At 40.7% G+C, this 18,952-nt stretch overlaps 1 protein-coding gene across 1 annotated transcript; it reads right to left on the bottom strand.

Annotated features, from left to right (window-relative positions):
• Positions 1-484: 484 nt before the first annotated feature.
• SUSD2 (sushi domain containing 2) lies at positions 485-17,479 on the bottom strand. Its single transcript, XM_050318590.1, has 15 exons — positions 17,307-17,479; positions 15,826-16,030; positions 15,180-15,331; positions 14,535-14,702; positions 14,110-14,284; positions 12,433-12,634; positions 11,755-11,840; positions 10,884-11,152; positions 9,822-9,965; positions 8,392-8,547; positions 7,382-7,630; positions 6,017-6,289; positions 5,354-5,536; positions 3,109-3,199; positions 485-1,668 (listed from the first exon to the last, which is right to left on the bottom strand). The coding sequence occupies exons 1-15, from the start codon at positions 17,371-17,373 to the stop codon at positions 1,623-1,625; spliced, it is 2,466 nt and encodes an 821-aa protein (XP_050174547.1). The 5' UTR covers positions 17,374-17,479; the 3' UTR covers positions 485-1,622.
• Between the last annotated feature and the right edge of the window lie 1,473 nt (positions 17,480-18,952).

Below are 18,952 nucleotides of genomic sequence, written 5' to 3'. Positions count from 1 at the left end.
TATACAAACAACAACAATGGCAGCTAATAAGTAATGAATAAATAATTTTATATTTCATAATACATAGTCTGAGGCATTTCTTTCAATTTTTCTTGTGCCCATTATAAAGTAAAACCTATACTATTAATTAATTTAGTTTTCCTATCCATTTGGTACAGGACAGTTTTGGTACAGTTTGTCCTTGCTTTTCAAAACCACCATGATCTTCCAGTAGTCTATGAGTTAAAGACCTTAAAAAAACAGACCAAACGACCTGCAAAAGTTAACAATTCTTACACTGAAAAGAGCTGAACAATACAGAAATTATGTCAGAAACCATTTGGGATGTAGGTAAAAGCAAAGGTTTTTTTTTCCTGAAAGGATTCTGGACAAGGCAGTAATTCAGAAATAATTTTTTAATGAAGATAATGAAACACAGTAAAATACATCCAAATACAAATGGTATGCATGTTATGGTTGTTCAAGGAAAGCATTGCAAGTTTTGCAAAACATAGAATCATAGAATCATAGAATAGATTGGGTTGGAAAAGACCTCCAAGATCATCAAGTCCAACCCCTGATCCAACTCTAATTACTATATCATGGCACTAAGGGCCATGTCCAATCTCTTTTTAAAAACTTCCAGGGATGGTGAATCCACCACCTCTCTGGGCAGGCCGTTCCAATGCCTGATCACCCTCTCTGTAAAGAATTTCTTCCTAACATCTAACCTAAACTTCCCCTGGCAGAGCTTGAGCCCATGTCCCCTTGTCCTGTTGTTGGTTGCCTGGGAGAAGAGACCAACCCCCACCTGGCTATAACTTCCCTTCAGGTAGTTGAAGAGAGTGATGACACTTCCAGTGCAGCCAACAGACTTTTTGTTTTGAAGATGGACTCTAATTTGACAGTTGAATAAAGATGGATTTTTAAAAAGTCATTCTACATTAATGTGGAAGGAAACGTATAATTTTCTGAGTACTTCCCTTCTCTCCTTTCCAATTGAATCCTTTTAAAATTAGGTGAGAAAGGAAACAAAACCGTCACTTTGAGTCTCTGTTCAGAGACTTGCAAAATATAAGAATGCTGTTTGAATACTGTCAGTAGATCTACCTCTCTACTAAAACAAACTCCAAAAATCTGTAAATTCAGCCTGACCTACCAGTAGTCCATCTGACTGTGCATCCACTTTCACATCTATGTAAGCCTTACATGGCCCCAGAGAAGGCAAATATTTCCCTGATAACTGCTAAGATAGTAGGCTCTTATTCTTTCCATTTTACCAGCTCTCAAGTAAAAGATGAAAAGTGCAGAGAAATCATGAACTCTTTCAGTTTGGTCAGAACTCTGGTTCTGCTGGCAAAGACGTGACTGTCAGAAGAAACTACTGCCTGTAAAGTTGAGACTGATGCTTTCAGAAACATTGGCTTTTGCTCAGCCTGCCATGATATAATCTCAGGAATTTGATTAGCATTTCCCATACAGTTCAATACTCATTATGTTGATTGCAGAAATCAAATTATATCACACTGTACAATACCATTGTTTGTGTTTGGAAAGTAGATATTTGTTGCTGTGGACAGTTTAATCCTCTGCTATGCTTTTTCTGTATTTCATTAAAAACTCCTCTGGAATTTCATTGTCTCTTATTCTACTGGAACTTCTGAAACAAGTTTCTGGTTTCCTTTGTGCCTTGGAAGAAAAAACAAAGTTAAAAAACCCCAAACAAATCAAAGGCTAAAGATGAGTAAAAGCAGTTACCATAGAACAAGGTTACCTTAGAACAAGGTGAGGAAGAATATTGGGGTTTTTTGAATAGTAATATTGCACCAATTTTAAAAGTACCAGTTCTGTGGAATTCCACTGCATAATACCCCAAACAACAGTATCCCTCCCCTGTCGTACAGTACTGAAAATTCAAAATATTTAAATTACCAAAAATAGCGACTAAATGAGATCTAGCACTCCTTCTATCTGAGCAACATGATGACATCAACAAATACTGAAGGTTTGCTATTATCCCTGTACAACAATCACTTTCCATTTTCTAGTAGAATGACCTAAATTATACGAGAAACTGGGCAAATATCAGTGGTGAGACAACCAGTGATAATGAAAGGTCTGGAAAGAAGGTTGGTTTTTGAGTACAAAAAAAACAGGAAAAAATTCTGAGTGAGCAGTGGACTTGGGCTTCAGTGGTAAATTCTGGATCTTAAACTAACTTTTTTTTTTTTTTTTGGCTAAATGAAACGTATGGCCAAAATATTAATAGATACATTTGCGACTACCTAGGAGCCCTCACAACTAGCTGAGAGAGAAAAGCATAAACCAGCTTACTGATTTACTGAGGACCTTGGTATTGTGATTTCTTTCAATTCTAAACACCATGGTATCATTCCCCACCCCAACTCCAGACATAGAATCATGTGTTTGAGTGTGAAACTTGTCTTTCACTTTTAGGATAAAAAGGTGTCTGGAGAAAGCCTTCAAATACAGTCCCTACTTGCTTTTCTATTGTTTTGTCGGTGTTGTTGGTTTGGTTTTTTAGTTTGATTTTTTTTGTTTGTTTGTTTTTGTTAAATGAGAAAGAAATCTAGAAGAATATAACATTAAATAATTGGGATTTTTATATATATTTTTATGGGCTTTGCTGCTTTTTAAGATACTTCCCTCTATCTTGCTATGTAAGTATGGTCCTAGCTGTGAACACTGAGAGCAGCTCCTTTTCACAGAATCATAGAACAGACTGGAAGGGACCCCAAAGATCATGTAGTTCCAACCCCCTACCACGGGCAGGGACACCTTGCACTTGAACAGGTTGCTCCAAGTCCCATCCAACCCAGCCTTGAACATTTCCAAGGATGGGGCAGCCACAGCTTCTCTGGGCAACGTGTGCCAGGGCCTCCCCATCCTCACAGGGAAGAATTTCTTCCTAATATCTAATCTAAACCTAACCTCTTTCAGTTTGAGGCATTACCCTGGCAAGGACAGTGAAGTGTTTTTCATAAAAGACAGTAGCAGAAAAATACAACGTTTGATTTCTTTGTTGATGAGAAAAATTAATAAAGTGCTCAAAACAGTTGCTATTTCTTTAGGTGTTCCATTTGTGTTTTCAGTTCAGTTGGGCCTTACCTTTCCTTTCTACACAAAAAAGCCAGACGTGCCAGGACTGCAAGACCAACTATTCCAAATACACAGCCAAGAAGAATTAGTTGTTCAATAGCTGAAAAACAGAGACCAAGCACAAAAAACCAAGAAGACTTTGATACATTTATTCCTATCTGTTTGAACACAGTCACAAGATGATTTTTGAAACTGTACATAGTGTTAATTTTTCTGTTCTCTGTATCTGTGGAACAAACTGCCTGCCTTGGCATGAGGGTTGATCTCCAGAGGTCCCTTCCAACCCTAACTATTCCATGATTCTGGTACAGATCAGGAACTCACAGGCTTTCTGCATTTGACTGTTGGGGCAGGTGGCTGTAAAAGCTGTTGTAACTCCAAGAAAGGATGGCTAGTGGTTAATATGTTGTTGCTTATCCATAAAGGTTCATCACATCTCCATCATTCTGAATACAATTAATATCTGCATGTTTTCCAGCTCCTTCCCTCTGATCATTCAGGGCTGGATTTCTGCCCCCTTCTTCAAATGTAAATGTCAGCATCCCTTTTGCTTAGTGAGACTGATTGGCTCTTAGCCAGTATGTATGTGGTTGATGGCAGCAGTGGAAAAATGTTCTTAGCTTTCAGCTTGGCAGAGTGTTTTGCCACTAACTTTTTAAGATCTGGCCTTTGCACATTTGTCTGCTGCTCAAACTCACTGTGGTTCATCTTACAAATATCACTAAACGTGCAGAACTGCATTGGAAATGTATAAGCAATTGGTACAGGCCAGCAGAGGCTGATGAAATGTGTCAGCATGACAGGAATTCATTGCTGAAGTGAGGTGCACTTTGCACATTTCTTTGGAAGGTGCTCAGAATGCAGAATCTGTTGGTATGAATTAGTTGATGGAGAATCTGTTAGTATGAATTATTTGATGAGTGCTTTTGGGAACTATTAACTCAGCATTAAAAGTGCTTCAAATATGCCACCTGGCCTTGCCTCACCTTGGAGCTTTGAAATATTGCCATCTTGAGGACATTTGGAGTGTACATGGTGAATGATTAAGAAGGAAATTTTGGGTTGTTTTCTGTAGATCACAGAGACAGCCTAACTGCTACTAAATCCAACAGTCCAGGTTAATTGTTAATCTAATGGAACTAACACAAGAGGGGTAATAAATTTTTGTTAGTTATCCTAAATACTATTACATCATTACAATAGTTTTACTGCCATAGTATGATGCATTTTGTTTCGAGATAACAGAATCCTTTAGAAAAAAAGGGTGAAAGTGTTCAACAAGTGTGGGCTGTGTCTGTTCTCAAATCACAGAATCACAGAATCACAGAACAGCTGAGGTGGGAAGGGACCTCTGGAGGTCACCATGTCACCTAATCATCTTCATGGCCCTTCACTGGACTCTCTCCAGCGTGTCCATGCCTCTCCTGTGCTGAGGAGCACAGCACTGGACAGAGTACTGCATGTGTGGCCTCACCAGTGCTGAGCAGAGGGGAGGGAGGATCATCTCCCTCGACCTGCTGGCACTGTGTTGCCTAATGCAGTCTAGGACACCATTACCTTCTTTGCTGCAAGGGCACACCGCTGGCTCATGTTCAACTAATTCATCCACAGGGCCCCCAGGTCCTTTTCTGTAAAGTTTCTCTTCAAGTGCTCATTTTATAATGTGTGGCTTCATTACTCACCCCTCAGGTGGCTCAGACTGGATATATGTTTGCCCCAGTTAGTTGCAGAGAAAGTTAAAACTGTATTAGTGATGACAGAATGAAAGATGACGCTAAGTGGTTGGGGGTTGTGCCATCATTTATACTTGAAAAGTAGCTCAAATTATGTGAATACTAAAGGTTTCCAATAACCCATGGTTTCTATGTTTTAGCTAAGTACTATGCTTTCCTGTTTTCCTAAGAGTGATTTTGAAATTTATGTTAGGTCATCCACTCAAGAAGCATGCCTGCCAGTTCCTAGCCAACCCTACAGAAAGGGAAGCTTTTAGCCCTAGACCCTTAGAAAGAGTAGATATATTAAGTAATTTTTAAAAATATTAAAAACTTTTAAAACCCCACCAAAACCCAGCATAAATCACCTGTTATTTAGATTTGAATACTACTCTTTCTGGAAATCCAGAGATCTTATGTCCAACGTTTTCCCAAGTGAAAGAAGTTTTTGTTGCCAAGGGCCATCATGGTGTGCCAAGATTGCCTTATCTGTGATAATGAATTTTTTAATGACAACATGTAACATTTAAAAGGCAACAGACCTATTTTCTGGATGCAACTGGGTGTGTCTCCAGACCAGGCCCCCGACGCTTGGCAAGTTCTTTCCTTTGACCCAGTGAGTTCATAGCCCTGATTGCAGATGAAACTGATGGTTGAGCCCAGCAGGTAGTTAGTTCCATTCTTTGTTCCATTGATTGGAGGGTCCAGCCAGCCACAAGAGATCACTAGCAAAAGAGACACAGCAAATCTCCATTACAATGATTCAAATGGCATTTTAGTGACAACTCACGGAAAGACAAAGACTTTTAGGCTACCTGATACTTCTGATACTTTTTAAATTATTACTATGTTTAAGTCCAAGGACGACAAGTGAATGCACAGAAAATGAAGATAAAGTTTCTACACTGTGGTGTAGGAAGAAATGGAAAGAAATATATTATGTGTTTGCCTAAGTAGTCATCTAGTGCAGAATTTTCCTGGTACAAGGATGATTCCTCCCAATAAGAGTATTTACAGGTGCATGAACCTACAGTTAATCAAGGCCTCCTCAAACATTGTTAACTATTTAGATGCCCTGTAGAAATAACTGGAGTGGTGCCCTATATGGGCCATTCACTTAAGAGTTGGACTCCATGATCCTTGTGAGTCCCTTCCAACTCAGACTCTGTGATCCTATAATGATGCTTTGAGGAACGTTGTATCACCTGGCTCCAGATGTTCTACCAGCAGCCTGTGATCCTGATGAGATAGCCTTGTGGAATTTCCCACTTGAAGGCTTCTTGTTGTCAGGACATCGAATCTGCAGAACGGGTCAGAGTCACAGAGTGAGACCATCTCTCCTACCAGGGGATCAGCAGGGTCTTCATTTGGGAAGAACACAGGCAGGAAGGAAGCATTGTGCTTCTCCCCGTAATAGAAATTGTTCAGTAAGAACTCTGTGTCATAAGTAAAGAGAGAACTTCCATTTTCAATAGCCCCTTGGGAGACAGAGAAAGAAAGAGAGAGAGATTCATATGTAACATTGCCCGCACATATCACCTTCTGCTACTAATCCAAGTGTTTATTTATGTAAATGTAGCTAGAACTGGAAGAGATCTAAGAAGGCCTACAGGATCCTACCAGCTCAAGATTATTCTCCTTTTCATATGCAACATCTTAACTCAGCACCAAAGTTAGTGTTTGTTTAACATGGTGTTTGATCATTTTCTTAAAATTAGATCCAAATGATTGCGTAGTTGTGATTTTACACAAAGATGGTTTGTATGCCTTCTAGCAAAATGGAGATAACAGACAGAGCAACACATTACAAAAGTAAAAACTACAAGCAACACAAATCCTGAGACTATGTGTCCCTAAATATATCATGTCTGTTATGGCCCTGCTCTTTGTGTTCATTTTGCTAAATCAGAAACTTTCTGAGGTTGAAGCAGTGAGACTTTTCAGTATGCTTTGAGTCCTGGGGTATGGTTACACTGTGCTCAACACAAAGATCAACTGGTAGCCAGAGGGTATTTTTGCATCATATCTTTGGCCCATCTCCTAACCTGATGCCAGGAGGAATGCTGATCAATTTAATCCTGAGGCTAGATACAGCAGCCTAACCACTCATTAAATGATAGGAGCCATTTTTTTATACACATCCCCCCCTGCACCTTTTATTTAAAGAGACAATTATTAATTGGGAGTTAATGAATTATTTTTTAGATTGTCAGCATGGTACATGATGAAAACATTGCTAACAAACTGGAAAAAGATAGCTGACCCTGGCTGTTGCTGTACTTGCTGTGTTCAGCTAAATGTAATAGATGATATTTTAAAAGTGTAAGCTGTGAAATATGAGATCTGACTCCTGATGGAACCAAGTGCTGAACACTCTGTTGTGGTTCTGTCTTCAATCATTCAGCAGTAGGTATATCACCCACTTGGGCAGAGGAGAGTATATTTCTCTTACTCTCTTCTCTTCCCCCAGTACTGATTGCTTGGCAGAGACTTAATTTCCTAGACTTTAAATCACAAGCTGTTTTGAATTTGTAAAGAAAATGTAATAATAGACCAGAGAAATGACTTACAGTTAGCTCCAAACTCGAACAACTGCTGGGGACTTGCATGAACTGGCAAGGTGGTTTTATTCCTGAAGGTGTATTCATCCTCTGTATTGCCATTCATTACCCCAAAGAGACCCTGTGTGTGATTCATAAACTTCTCTGGGAGCAGAACTGTCAGGCTCAGAAATCCTCCTTTTCCCCGTATTTCCACTCCAGATCCAGAAGAGAACATCACTGTGATGTTCTGATCAGGTGTAGAATAGAGAAAGAGACCTGTAACAATGAGAGGAAAAGACAAAATACCTCATTATCCACAGTGAATGAACTGTTGTGTTTTAGCATCAGTTAAAATCATCATCAGTTATAAAAATTTCTCATAAAGCTTTTCCTCCCTTACACTTTGAGCTACACTCTGAGAAGCATTTAAATCAGATAACTCTGCCTCTTCCTGAACACAGCATAGGTGCTGCCAGTTAGCTGGTAACCAGTATAGCAGGTTCTGGTGTGCTCACCTGAACCACAACTCTGTTATACTTCTGCATGGGAGCACAGCCAGCCACAGGCTGTTTTCCTGTGGCCTGCTTGATCCATGGCTATTTGGAAGGAGTTGCATAGCCCATAATTCTGGAGGCTATATTCCTGCTGTCAACAGTCTCAAAGGCCAGATGAATCCGTGCACTGGGCTAGTATAAACACAAGGCCAGGTAGGCAAACTGGATGGAAAGGGCATTCTACTCCATGCTCTCAGTTTTATTTCTTCCACCAAGGTGCATGTCAGCTGTGCACTGCCACTGATTCAGTCTCAATCTGGCAGTAACTGAAGAAAGTCATGTAATAATAAAATAAATTCTACTGAGTTGGGACACTGCCTGTTCTCTTTTTACTTCTTACATATTTTTTTCTGTGACCTGCAGGTTGTTTTCACAAAAGGACGCTGAAAAGAGAGTTGAAATGCATGCATCTAGAGATATTTTTAACTGTACATGGGCTCCACTGGAATACAATAGCTGACAAGGCTGGTATTTGTAACTAACCTTTCAGGTCCATCCAGGTTTGTTCAGAGAAGTTGAGAACCTTCTGGTTTAACAGGACCTCCAGATTCAAATCCTCTGAGTACCGTACTTCAATCACATCAGAGTTGTTCTCCTGCATGGCCACTGCAGACAAGCCTGTCCCCTGAGCTCCAGTTCCTTCCAAATAAAAAAACAAGCCCCCCAAAATACTCAATGTGATATAAAGTAAATACAGAAGGTTATAGCAATACAGGAGAGAAAAAAAAACCAAACAGATATTTCTGAAAAATAGTGAAATGTAATTATTTATATTTGAGGAAACAGCTAAGCATATAAGTCACATAAAACCCCACAGTTTACATCTCTTTCCAATACATTTAAAGAAGAATGTTTAGTGCTAAAAAAGACTAGAGTTTCTAAATTCTTTATCCTAATGGCAGTGGCTACACTATATAAGAAGGCTGGCTGATCTCCTTCACATTCATTACTGTGAGTAAGGTTTGGGAAAACTGGAAGCTTGCCCTGTCAAGGGCAAAACATTTCCTTGATAATTTCTGTCCTATCCAATGTGACATTCAGTATAAGCTGTATATCAGACAATTTTTAGTTCATCCATGTAATTGTACCAGAAGTACCAAATCCTTGAAATGCACCCTTAAGGCCAGCTGGAATATTCTTTACTGAGGCATGATCCCATTATGCTCTTTCCCACTCTACTTTTCCCTCACTTTAAAATGCAGTTGTATGACAATCTCCTTCTTACAGGCTGGTTTGCAATTTTCCCTTTCAAATTGTGAAGGCCACAGGTACATCCAGAAAGCTTCTTCTGCCCTAGGTTTCATTTTATGAACAAGCCAACAGATTGAGACCATCAGGCCTTTTGAATAACCAACTTCTCACCATACATTCTGTACTTTTCTGCTACCTGGAGGTGCTCAGAACGAATTTTTTCCCCATCCAAAGTATGTTTTCTCAGCTCATTGTGGAACATTTTTGCTCTGTCAACACACACATGCATATAGATCTAACACAGAAAGAAAATAAATCAGGGCACACACTTACATGCTTTCTATTCATTTTCAGCTACAATGCTATCAAAATGCATCAGCTGGCAGCTATGCCTATTGACTGATTTCTAGAGTTGACCTTATGATTCCTTACAGATGAGAATGGATATGGAGAGAAAGTAAGATTTTTGAGCTCTTAAACACAACAGAAAACCTTATACTTCCACTACTCACACCCAATAAAACCAGTAATTAAACTTCAATTAGGAAGTTATTTTTTTCCTGAACATGTTGTCTGCCTTCTGATTATCTTCCAAACAGTGACCTTTCACAAATGGCCAAAAAAGGAGAAGACTAGAGACGACAGGAGGAATGCTGTAAAGTGCAAATCAAGCACCCTTAGAAGCTTTTATTTGCTATCACTGCTTTCTCTTGCTGACTCACCATTGGGAAGGCGTCCCTGCTGTGTCCTCCCTTGCACTCTCAGGGATGTGAGATCAGACTCTAGCAACACGTATTCTCCCAGGCCATTGAAGGTGAAGTTCAGACCATCAAATGTCAAGAAATGAGGATCCCCAAAAGCAGATGCTATTTTAGAAAGTAAAATGAGAAATAAGAACAAGCAAAAATCACAAGCCATTGCTTCTCTTAAGTTCACGAGAAATAAAAATAAATCTCATTGTGGTGATCCAAAGAATGGCTTTAAACAAAGGAAAAAAATGCAGGGCTGATCTGATCCGTGGTAAATGTGATATGAGGAACAGCCATGAGAACCTTGAACAACGAGAAATGTAATTCCAGTTACTTCCATATTCTTTGGCCAACATTCAGGGCTGCACTTTAAAGAGGCTGCTCTTCCCAATACCTTTGATGGGGTTTCTCTAAGCATTTGTGACACCCTGCTACCTCCTGCAGTGGTCTCTGCAGTTTTCTCTTTTTTTTCCTGCTGCAAACTGTTGCCTCTTTGCACTTTCCTTATTTATGGGAGGCTGAGTCCTGCTGGACACCTCAGCATCCTTGCAGCATAGAAGGCAAGACATGTGGCAGCAACAGAGACATGGCAAGACTTGAGGACTGGCTTAAAAGCAAGGGGCAGGAGCAACAAACACACTGTAAATGGTAAAACTTCCTTATTTCATATTAATAACATTTTTCTGCATGACAGCTTTTCTAGCTACTGCCTACTTGTCTTAAACCATCTCTAACCATCCTCTTTCTGAAAAAGTGTTCACTGATGGCAGAAAGTTATGGGCACTGACTACTAAGCTTTGGCCACTTAGGTTCTAGGGGTTAATGAGATACTCAACGGCAGAAAACTTCGCAGGACAATTAAAAAACAAGTACAGATTTTGTGTACTGATAGATCAATAGACACTGGCCATGGAATTTTCCCACAGAACATTGTACCCTCACCATTGTCAACTCATATATGTACATATAAAATATTCTGAAAGCCAACGCTGTATCACAAGGCTACACTCCAGAATGCAATTATGAAGCCCTTACCGGCTCGAGGCGGGCGATACGTCCTGCAGTCACTAGAGGGACGCCTTCTCATATAGAACTGACAATTATCAGACCACAGGCAGCAGTAATAGAAGCTGATAACATCATAAAGCCAATGGGAAAAGCCAGGTATGCGGGGAGGCTTCAAGAAAGGTGGTGAACCCCAGTCATGGCCTCGATCAGGGGTGCTGCCTCCTGTGGAGTCATGCGTGAGGATCTGTGTTCCCGTGGAGTCATAGCAGCACTGCTGTCCTGCTGCGTACTGGGGACTGATTGAGAGAAGCAGCAAGAAAGTCATCATTCAGCTCTGTGAGGTTCCTTTGTGTTTAGGGGTTCCCTAATGCCTTTTTATGGAGACAGCTAAACATTTTGGGTGGCAAGCTTTATATGATGTCTTGTTAGACTTCACCCTGTCCCGTCTCGGTTCTTATAAATTAGACCAGAGTAGGGACAGGGAGGGAAGGGTTTTTAACCAAGGCAGGAAGGAAGACCTTGGTTAAAAGGCCTTCTGTAGGCCTTACAGCTATACAAAATAGCACTCTTTGAACTTGTTCTGACAGAAATTGTGCAAAGATTACCTTGTTGAACTTAATTAGACCAACACAGAAAAGGCTTAATTAGGCCTAATCAAACCTATTCTACACATTAGCTCCTGTTTAGCTATCCTAAGGTTTCACATGCTGCAATTTATTGTTTATTAAATCTAAGGCCTTAACTGCATCTCAGCAATGAGGGTCAGTATACGAGTAAGAGGGAAACAGTGGTTGCTATGAACCTGAGTTGAGAGGCCTGAGACCTTTGTGCCTTCTGTGATGCTGCTGCCCCTTCTCTGAGATGGAATAAGAAAAATAGTTTAAAAAATTTTCTCTACCTGGCTTGAATGGCTCTTACACAATGCACAGCACCAGGGTGGTAAGTGCACACGCTCCCCTTCTCAATGTCGCAGCCATAATCTGTCTGAAAAAGATCAGTGTTCACACTTAATGGGGTTCTTTCCCCGTTGTCCTTTCTATTTATATGTCCTCCCCTCACCCTTTGTATCTGACACGTGTGTAAAATCTACATGAACTGGTTGAGGCTGTGTGTTCAATAGCATGGAATGACAGGAAAAACAGTGAATTTAATACTGGAGTGTCTGGAGCAACAGGCCTAACCTGAGCATTCTGCAGTCTATTACAGCAGACGTTGAAGAACAAACACAGCTAGATGGGGATTCAACTATAAGAGTTAAAGAAGACAATCCTGCTCTCAGCTCCACAGAGCTCACTGTCCTCCATGTGTGTTTTCTGTCTACCACTGGAATTACTGTCTGAATTGCCTGTTTGAAGGTAATTTCCATGTGCTGTCCTACAGGCACTTCTTTTATTCATACTACCTGGATAAGCTGTATTTGCCTCTGCTACTTGCACTGCTATTGGTGCAAGTTTAAATATAATTTAATTCCCTTGTAATGATGTTTAGAGAGGGAATGGGGGGTGTGTGGAGTATGGCATTCCCTAAGGTTCTACTTGGAACTGTAATAAGCCAAAGGGATCAATCAATAACTTACATGGAACCTGCCAGTGTCAGCTCTTGCCTGTGCCAAAGTGCAAGGGCAGTCTATAATTTCTTCCTTGAAGTTTGGAAGCTTCTCTTCCTTTCTGTCCCATTCCATACATTTTGCAGTTGCCCATGCACTCGGGTCATTCCTGAAGTCATTCCCAAGGTGCCAAGCCAATGCATGGTCATTGCTCCAGAGTGATGGAATGTTGCTAGAAAACAAACAAAAAAACCCACCCAGAAATAGATCTGAGAGCTGAAGAAGCACTGTTTAGACAGTAACACTGTCAAATCACTACCTATAATTACGAAGTATCTTACAACTTGCAAGGTGTTATTTCATTACAAAGCCCATTGCTTTCTTTTTCCTGCAAAATGTTATGGCCAATCAAAATTTTCCAGATTCAGGAAGTGAGAGGGCAGCATGCAGCAAGTACACAATAATCAGAAAACATTTTAATATCTGTGATTCTGGTTTACCTGGATCCTTTTAGAGACAGGTTTTCTATTCAAGCCTTTTGACACTCTAGTTCCATTTAGCACAGAATGAAGAACATCTGGATTCTCTAACAAAACATAACTCTGTGCCCCAGTAGTACCAGGGCTAATGGCAACAGACGGGGAAAAACCATTCAGAATCCATGAAATATTCCAAACCTACTTTGAAAAAATATCGTATAAAAAGTGTAATAAAAATCCTCTAGAAAGAGAAAAGGTTATCCTTCTCTGGGTAGTGATTCCTAAATGCTAAGAAAGGTTCTGATATATTAGCAACATGTTAGAACTCTGAAGAGGTGGCATTTATATATTCACAGAATCTACACCATCTACATTAAAAACTGAAGATGTGAAAGAATTATGAAGGGATATGCAAGGTCAGAATATGTATGGAGCACTTATAGAGCTAATTCACCAAAAAACATGAGAAAATATACAATGAAACAAAAGGAAGTGGACATAAAATTTGTAGGAATGCAAAAGGCTGCATACAAAATAGAAAAAAAATAAATGCAGAGGAAAGCCTGTGGCTGTAGTGACCGAAGTTCCACAGTTAGGGAATCCTCTACAGGTGTGCCCAAAAAATAAGCAGATCTTAGTCTGCTGAGGGTAGTGGGTTTGGCTGGGGTGGATTAATTTTCTTCAGGCAGCCCATACAGTGCCATGGTTTAGATTTGTGACCAAACAATGCTGATAACACACAGTGTTTTAGCTACTGCCCAACAGTGCTTGCACGGTGTCAGGGTCCTCTGTGTTTCTCTTGCTGGCCCCCATGAAATAGGCTAGGCCTTGTCAAGAGTCTAGGAGGGGACACAGCCATGACAGCCAACCCAAACTGTCCACAGGTATATTCCTTACACCATTCCACATCATTCCCATCAATAAAACTGCAGCAGAGCTCTCTCACAGCAGCCCTTAGGGGTGACTGAGCGTGCATCGCTCTGCTTGTGGCAGGTGGTTACTGTTGCCTTTGCCTTACTCCCTCTTTGCCCATGCCCCTCTTTACTTGGTAAACTGTCTTTATCTTGACCCATGAGTTTTTCCCACTTTTGCCCTTCCAATTCTCTCCCCCTTTTTTCATGTGAAACGGAGCCTGAGTCCCAGCTTTAAATGCCAAAGGATATAACAACTTTACTACAGGAAGCAATAATAAGGTACCTATGATTAACGAGTGTTGTGATGCACTTGCCTCTGCCCATCAGAATAGCTGCTGGGTGTAATCCTCAAAATTCCAAAGTCCCACGTACTGTAATCTCCTTCAGCAGGTACAGGAGTGAAAGTAAGTTCCCCTGTATTGGGGATTGCTCTGGCCAAAGTATAAAGATATTTCCATTCAGCCGACCAGTTTTCTGAGTAACTGTCACCTGTCAGACAGAGCAAGAAAATGGTTTTGGACACTGGAAAAGAAAAATTACCATGAGGTTGAAATTAGATGTCTCCACATATGTAAATGAAGAGGAAAAGCTGACATTACTGTCCTGAGTTCCTTATACTTGCAGATCTCTTCTTGAGGCCTCAGTGAAAGCGGTCACATGCTGTGCAGAATTCTGCACATAAGTCATGCAATGACTTATGATAAATGCTTGTTCACAGGTAGGAAAAGTATCACTTTACCTGTTTCATGGTATCCCCAGACTTCTATGTTGACATGGGTTTCTGCAAGTGCCTGAGGTGTCCAGGTAACAGTTAAGTTTCCATAAGTGTTGGGGGTACCGTAGTATTGCCATTTTGTCTCATTTACCAAAGTACATCTTTCTTCATCTGAAACCTTGCTGTGATGTACTGCAGTACAGAGCAGAAAAAAAACAGGACTAATGACACTTCTGCTTTGCAAAGTTCTGAAAAAGTGCTTCTATGTTATTTAAGATCTAGCAGTATTTCCCCTGTGTATGTTTGACACAGTAAAGGATGCACAACATAAAGAGAGTAAGCTGAAGCTGAGCCCTTACTAATGTTTGAACACCACAGTGCAGTTATTTTCTAATAGAAGTAGTGACAAAAAGGTAACTGTTTTGGTCAATATCATTTTCAAGCAGGACTTTTTATGAGTTGATGCTGCTGCTGCTACTGTATAACAGCAGAACCCAATTGCCATAAAAGTTCATCTCTCAAAAGATGAATTAACATGAGGACAGCAAGAATTACTTCTCTGAGGCCTGCTAAGGAAGAAGAAAAATTATCAAAAAGGAAAGGTTACATAATCTTGCATCCATGGAGGAAGAATACAGGAAGAAGAGGAATGATGTAAATTTAAGTCACCTGATAACCAAGTTCCAGAGTAGGGGAACGACAACCCATTATCTATAGAAACTTCAAAAGGGATGAAACCAGTCTCATAAAGCAACGGGGAGATGCAGTGGGCTTTCCCATCCTCAGCAATATAGCCTCTGGTTTCGATTTCCTCCTTGAACCTGTAGGTGTTGAAAGCACTTTTCAGTGTCACCACGGAGAGAAGGAAAATTCTGAATGACTCGGTTGTGTTTCATCAAGCAACCTCGTGTCATGAGCAGATCATTTCAAGTCCCATCTGTTCAAATTTTGCTTGTAGCAGTGAATATCAACTGGAAAAATTTGTGCTTATTTCACCAGTGTGGAACCTGCTGTGTGCTGCACAAATCCACAGCAATCTACAAACCTTCAATTTACTATTTAATTACTGGGGGAGGGAGAAATTATAAATTAGCAGAATAATGATTGTATCACACAATAACTTGACTTAAATGAAATGATCCTGTGTAGAAACACAGTCAACATGTACCCCTGAGGGGAGGTTCACAAAAGCAGAACTTTTGTGTGTTTCAGGACTCAAGCAACTTTGTAAAGTTCTCACTCCTGTATAGACTAGTCTTGTTTCGTGGTAATTACCTATAGTTGGAAAGTGAGATTATATAAAATCATGGCCCACCTGCATGTTAGCATAGAAGAGGTATTAAAAGCTGTATTTTCAAGCAAAAAGGCTTTGCCTCCCATCAGAGATCCTGAGTATGGAGAAATCTGCAGACAAAATTCTTTATAATCAGGGCAGCAATTCCCCAAGGACTGGCATGTCACCTGGCAAGAACACGTACTAAGCAGCTCCCCACATTGCTGTGAACAAGAGTCTTGAGCTCCTTTAAAGGAAATAAAAAACATAGACAGGAACATTACTGACCTCTTCTAGGTGTTCTCTGAAACAAAAGTATATCATCTAAAGGACTACTGTAAATCAATGAAGTATGCTAGTTATGTTATTTTAGGAATGTGTTTAGGTGAAGGCTGTAATCACCTGCACGTTAGGGCTGCTCCATTTTGAATAGGAAAACACATTTATTTACCTCTGAGCCACTACATCATTTCATCAGTTCCATGGGTATTTTTACATGCAAGAGACAGATAAATCTCCAAGCAGCCCTTCAGCGACTGTCACTAATTACAGTTATTTCTGAGAGTTAAGTCTTAAACATATCAGAATGGGGTTCCCTCACCATCAACCCCGAAAGGGAATCAATCAGAACGGAAGGGCTCTTGGAAAGTTAACATCAGCAACAAGTTGTGCTCCAGTACGAGATTATTAAAAGCTCCTGAATTTTCTTTCCTTTGTGCGTTTCATTTGAGCCTGACCTTGACAAGGCAGCTGTTGTGATGACTGGGTACACGGACAGGAGACTGGGCTCTTGGCTTGGGCCTGGCTGAGGTCCAGCTGAACAGACCAGTAGCACTCACCAGACATCACATGAAAAATTACCCAACAAATGAAACAGTGAGAAGACAACAGACATAACAGTAACACTGTGGAGAATAGCTGGATTTCACAAACAGTTAAGGGTGACAGTGAGATGGACAAGCTGCACAGGCAACTGGGAGCACCGAGGAGCTTTTGTGGAGTAGAATCTTGCAAGGGCAACAATGCTTGAGAAGTATATCAATAACACCATGCAATGCTGAGATGACCTAGGTAGGTATCCAAAATTCTAAATATGGACATGGATGTTGCAAAATTGGAACAAAATATGAAAAAGTTATTAGGGGAGGGTTGCTTATTTGGGAGGACACAAACAAAAAGAAAGGCAGGGTTCAAGGTGGGTGGTGAAGAACAAGCATGGGGAAAGGGAAAGAAGGGAGGTAGAAGTGCTTGTTCAATATAGGGAGCTAGAAAGTTTTTCTGTCTTTAAATATATTTACTGCATTCTCCAGATTGTCTGTTTACTTACAGAGAAGATCCACTGACCTGCTGGAAAGTACAGAGGAAGGAAAAGAAAATGACACTGTGCTGACAAAAGCTGGCTTTTGTGCCTTTGCTTTAGTTTGTACAAATGGTATCAGTAATTTCTTACTGAGGTGTGTATTCTGAACAGAAATTTAAAAAGTTTGTAGATAAAAGCAGCAGAATTTTTGAAAATCACTCACCTGCATTCTGAAGAGCAGTAAGGGTGAAGAGAATGAAGAAAGAAACAATTATGCCAAAGAATTTCATATTTTGTCCAGATGATTCAGGATGGCTGATTTCAGTAGTCTTTGTGCCAGTCTGAGAAAAGCCTTTTATAGAAACAGGTGTCCAGAAATAAACAAGATTCTCGCTGTTCAAAGGTTTGTTGTAAACTACTGAAGCAAGACAAATCGAATGAAATGTTCCTTTTCAGAGGTCATGTCCAATTCAGGAGAAGATAGAGGGGGTGGGGGAAGTAGTCACTTCAACTCCCTACACGTTATTTTAATAGTTAAGTTTTTCTGAAATGGATGTTTATTGTTTTTAGAAACATTACTGCTTCAAAGTTCAAGACCACAAAGTCATTGGCACTGGGTCTATGCTTTAATTTTACTGGAGGAATTAAAACCAGTTATCAGTTAGAAGAATGATAAAGAATAGCTGCTGACAGTACAGCTTTGCTCAGGAGATAATGAGGCATTGAGAAAGGCTGATTACTGCATGGTATGTGCCAGCACGAGGGCTGTAAACGAGAGAGGCAAAAAGATATTCTGAGGAAGGTATAATTGAGAATGGTGGCTTAATATTAGAGCTATGAAATGGGCTACAGAATCTTTCAGACAGAAGCACAGGGATATTGTGGAAAGGAAGTAGGACAGCCAAAATCAGAACAGGGACTTTACCATGGAGGGTTTTTAGGGGATACTGAAAGAAAGCAAGCAAAGCCCATTGATCTGATATGTAAAATACCAGCAGATAAGAACCTCCTTGGCCTTGATTATACCCAGGGCAGAGTAGAGTCTGGAATGATGACAGGGAGTTTGGGGAAGCAAGGCTATTCAGAACCAGATAACCATATCAGCAGTATCACGTAAGGCTGTGATAATTCTGGTATATATGTAGCAAAACGGGGACCAGGGGTCAGAAATAATTAGAGGCACATTGTTTAGTTGAAAGGCATTCAGGTAAAGAAAAGAAAGTGCAACAGCAGCAAAAGGGACTTCAGGAGGTTTCTCTCTTTCCCTGATGTCCCAAAAAGTTCCCAATATCTCTGGAGAGAAATGAGGTTTAAACCAGAAATGTTTTGGGGTTTTATCAGCAAATTCATGCACATTCTTGCTCATAACAATAATGTTGTTATATATATTATAATAATGCTTTTCACAAGCCACTTTTCTACATCACTTTCAGGCCACTGATCTCCTTCTATCTATGGTGGAGTTCCAGGGCAGGGGGCACTGGGGGGCATTGGTGGGGGACTGAGCAGAACTAGGTGGGAACCGAGGGGTCTGGGTGGCACCAGGAATTAGCGGGATGCACTAGGGGTTGATTGGGAAGAGCGCGCTGTCCCTGGGAGGTGACTGGGAGGCACTGGGAGCTCCCCTAGGTGCATTGTGGACAGCCTGGAGGTCACAGGGGGGTCCTGGTACCCGGGCAGGGTCCCTCTGCCACCCCCCAACTTCCAGAGGAGCGTGGCGGGGGCAGAACCAAGGGCAGAACTGGGCGGATCTGGGAGGCGGACAGATCTGGGATTGGATGGACAAATACCTTAAAATGCGGAACGCCCTGGACACACGTGCGGTTCTGTATCCCCGAGGTGACTGAAGGCCTTCTATTAAAGCTGCTC

The sequence above is a fragment of the Myiozetetes cayanensis genome, unplaced genomic scaffold (genome assembly GCF_022539395.1).
Source record: "Myiozetetes cayanensis isolate MyiCay16 unplaced genomic scaffold, myiCay2020 scf21, whole genome shotgun sequence".
Lineage (NCBI taxonomy): Eukaryota > Metazoa > Chordata > Aves > Passeriformes > Tyrannidae > Myiozetetes > Myiozetetes cayanensis.
The sequence above is the reverse complement of the archived record's forward strand: the minus strand, read 5'-3'. Positions and strand labels throughout refer to the sequence as shown.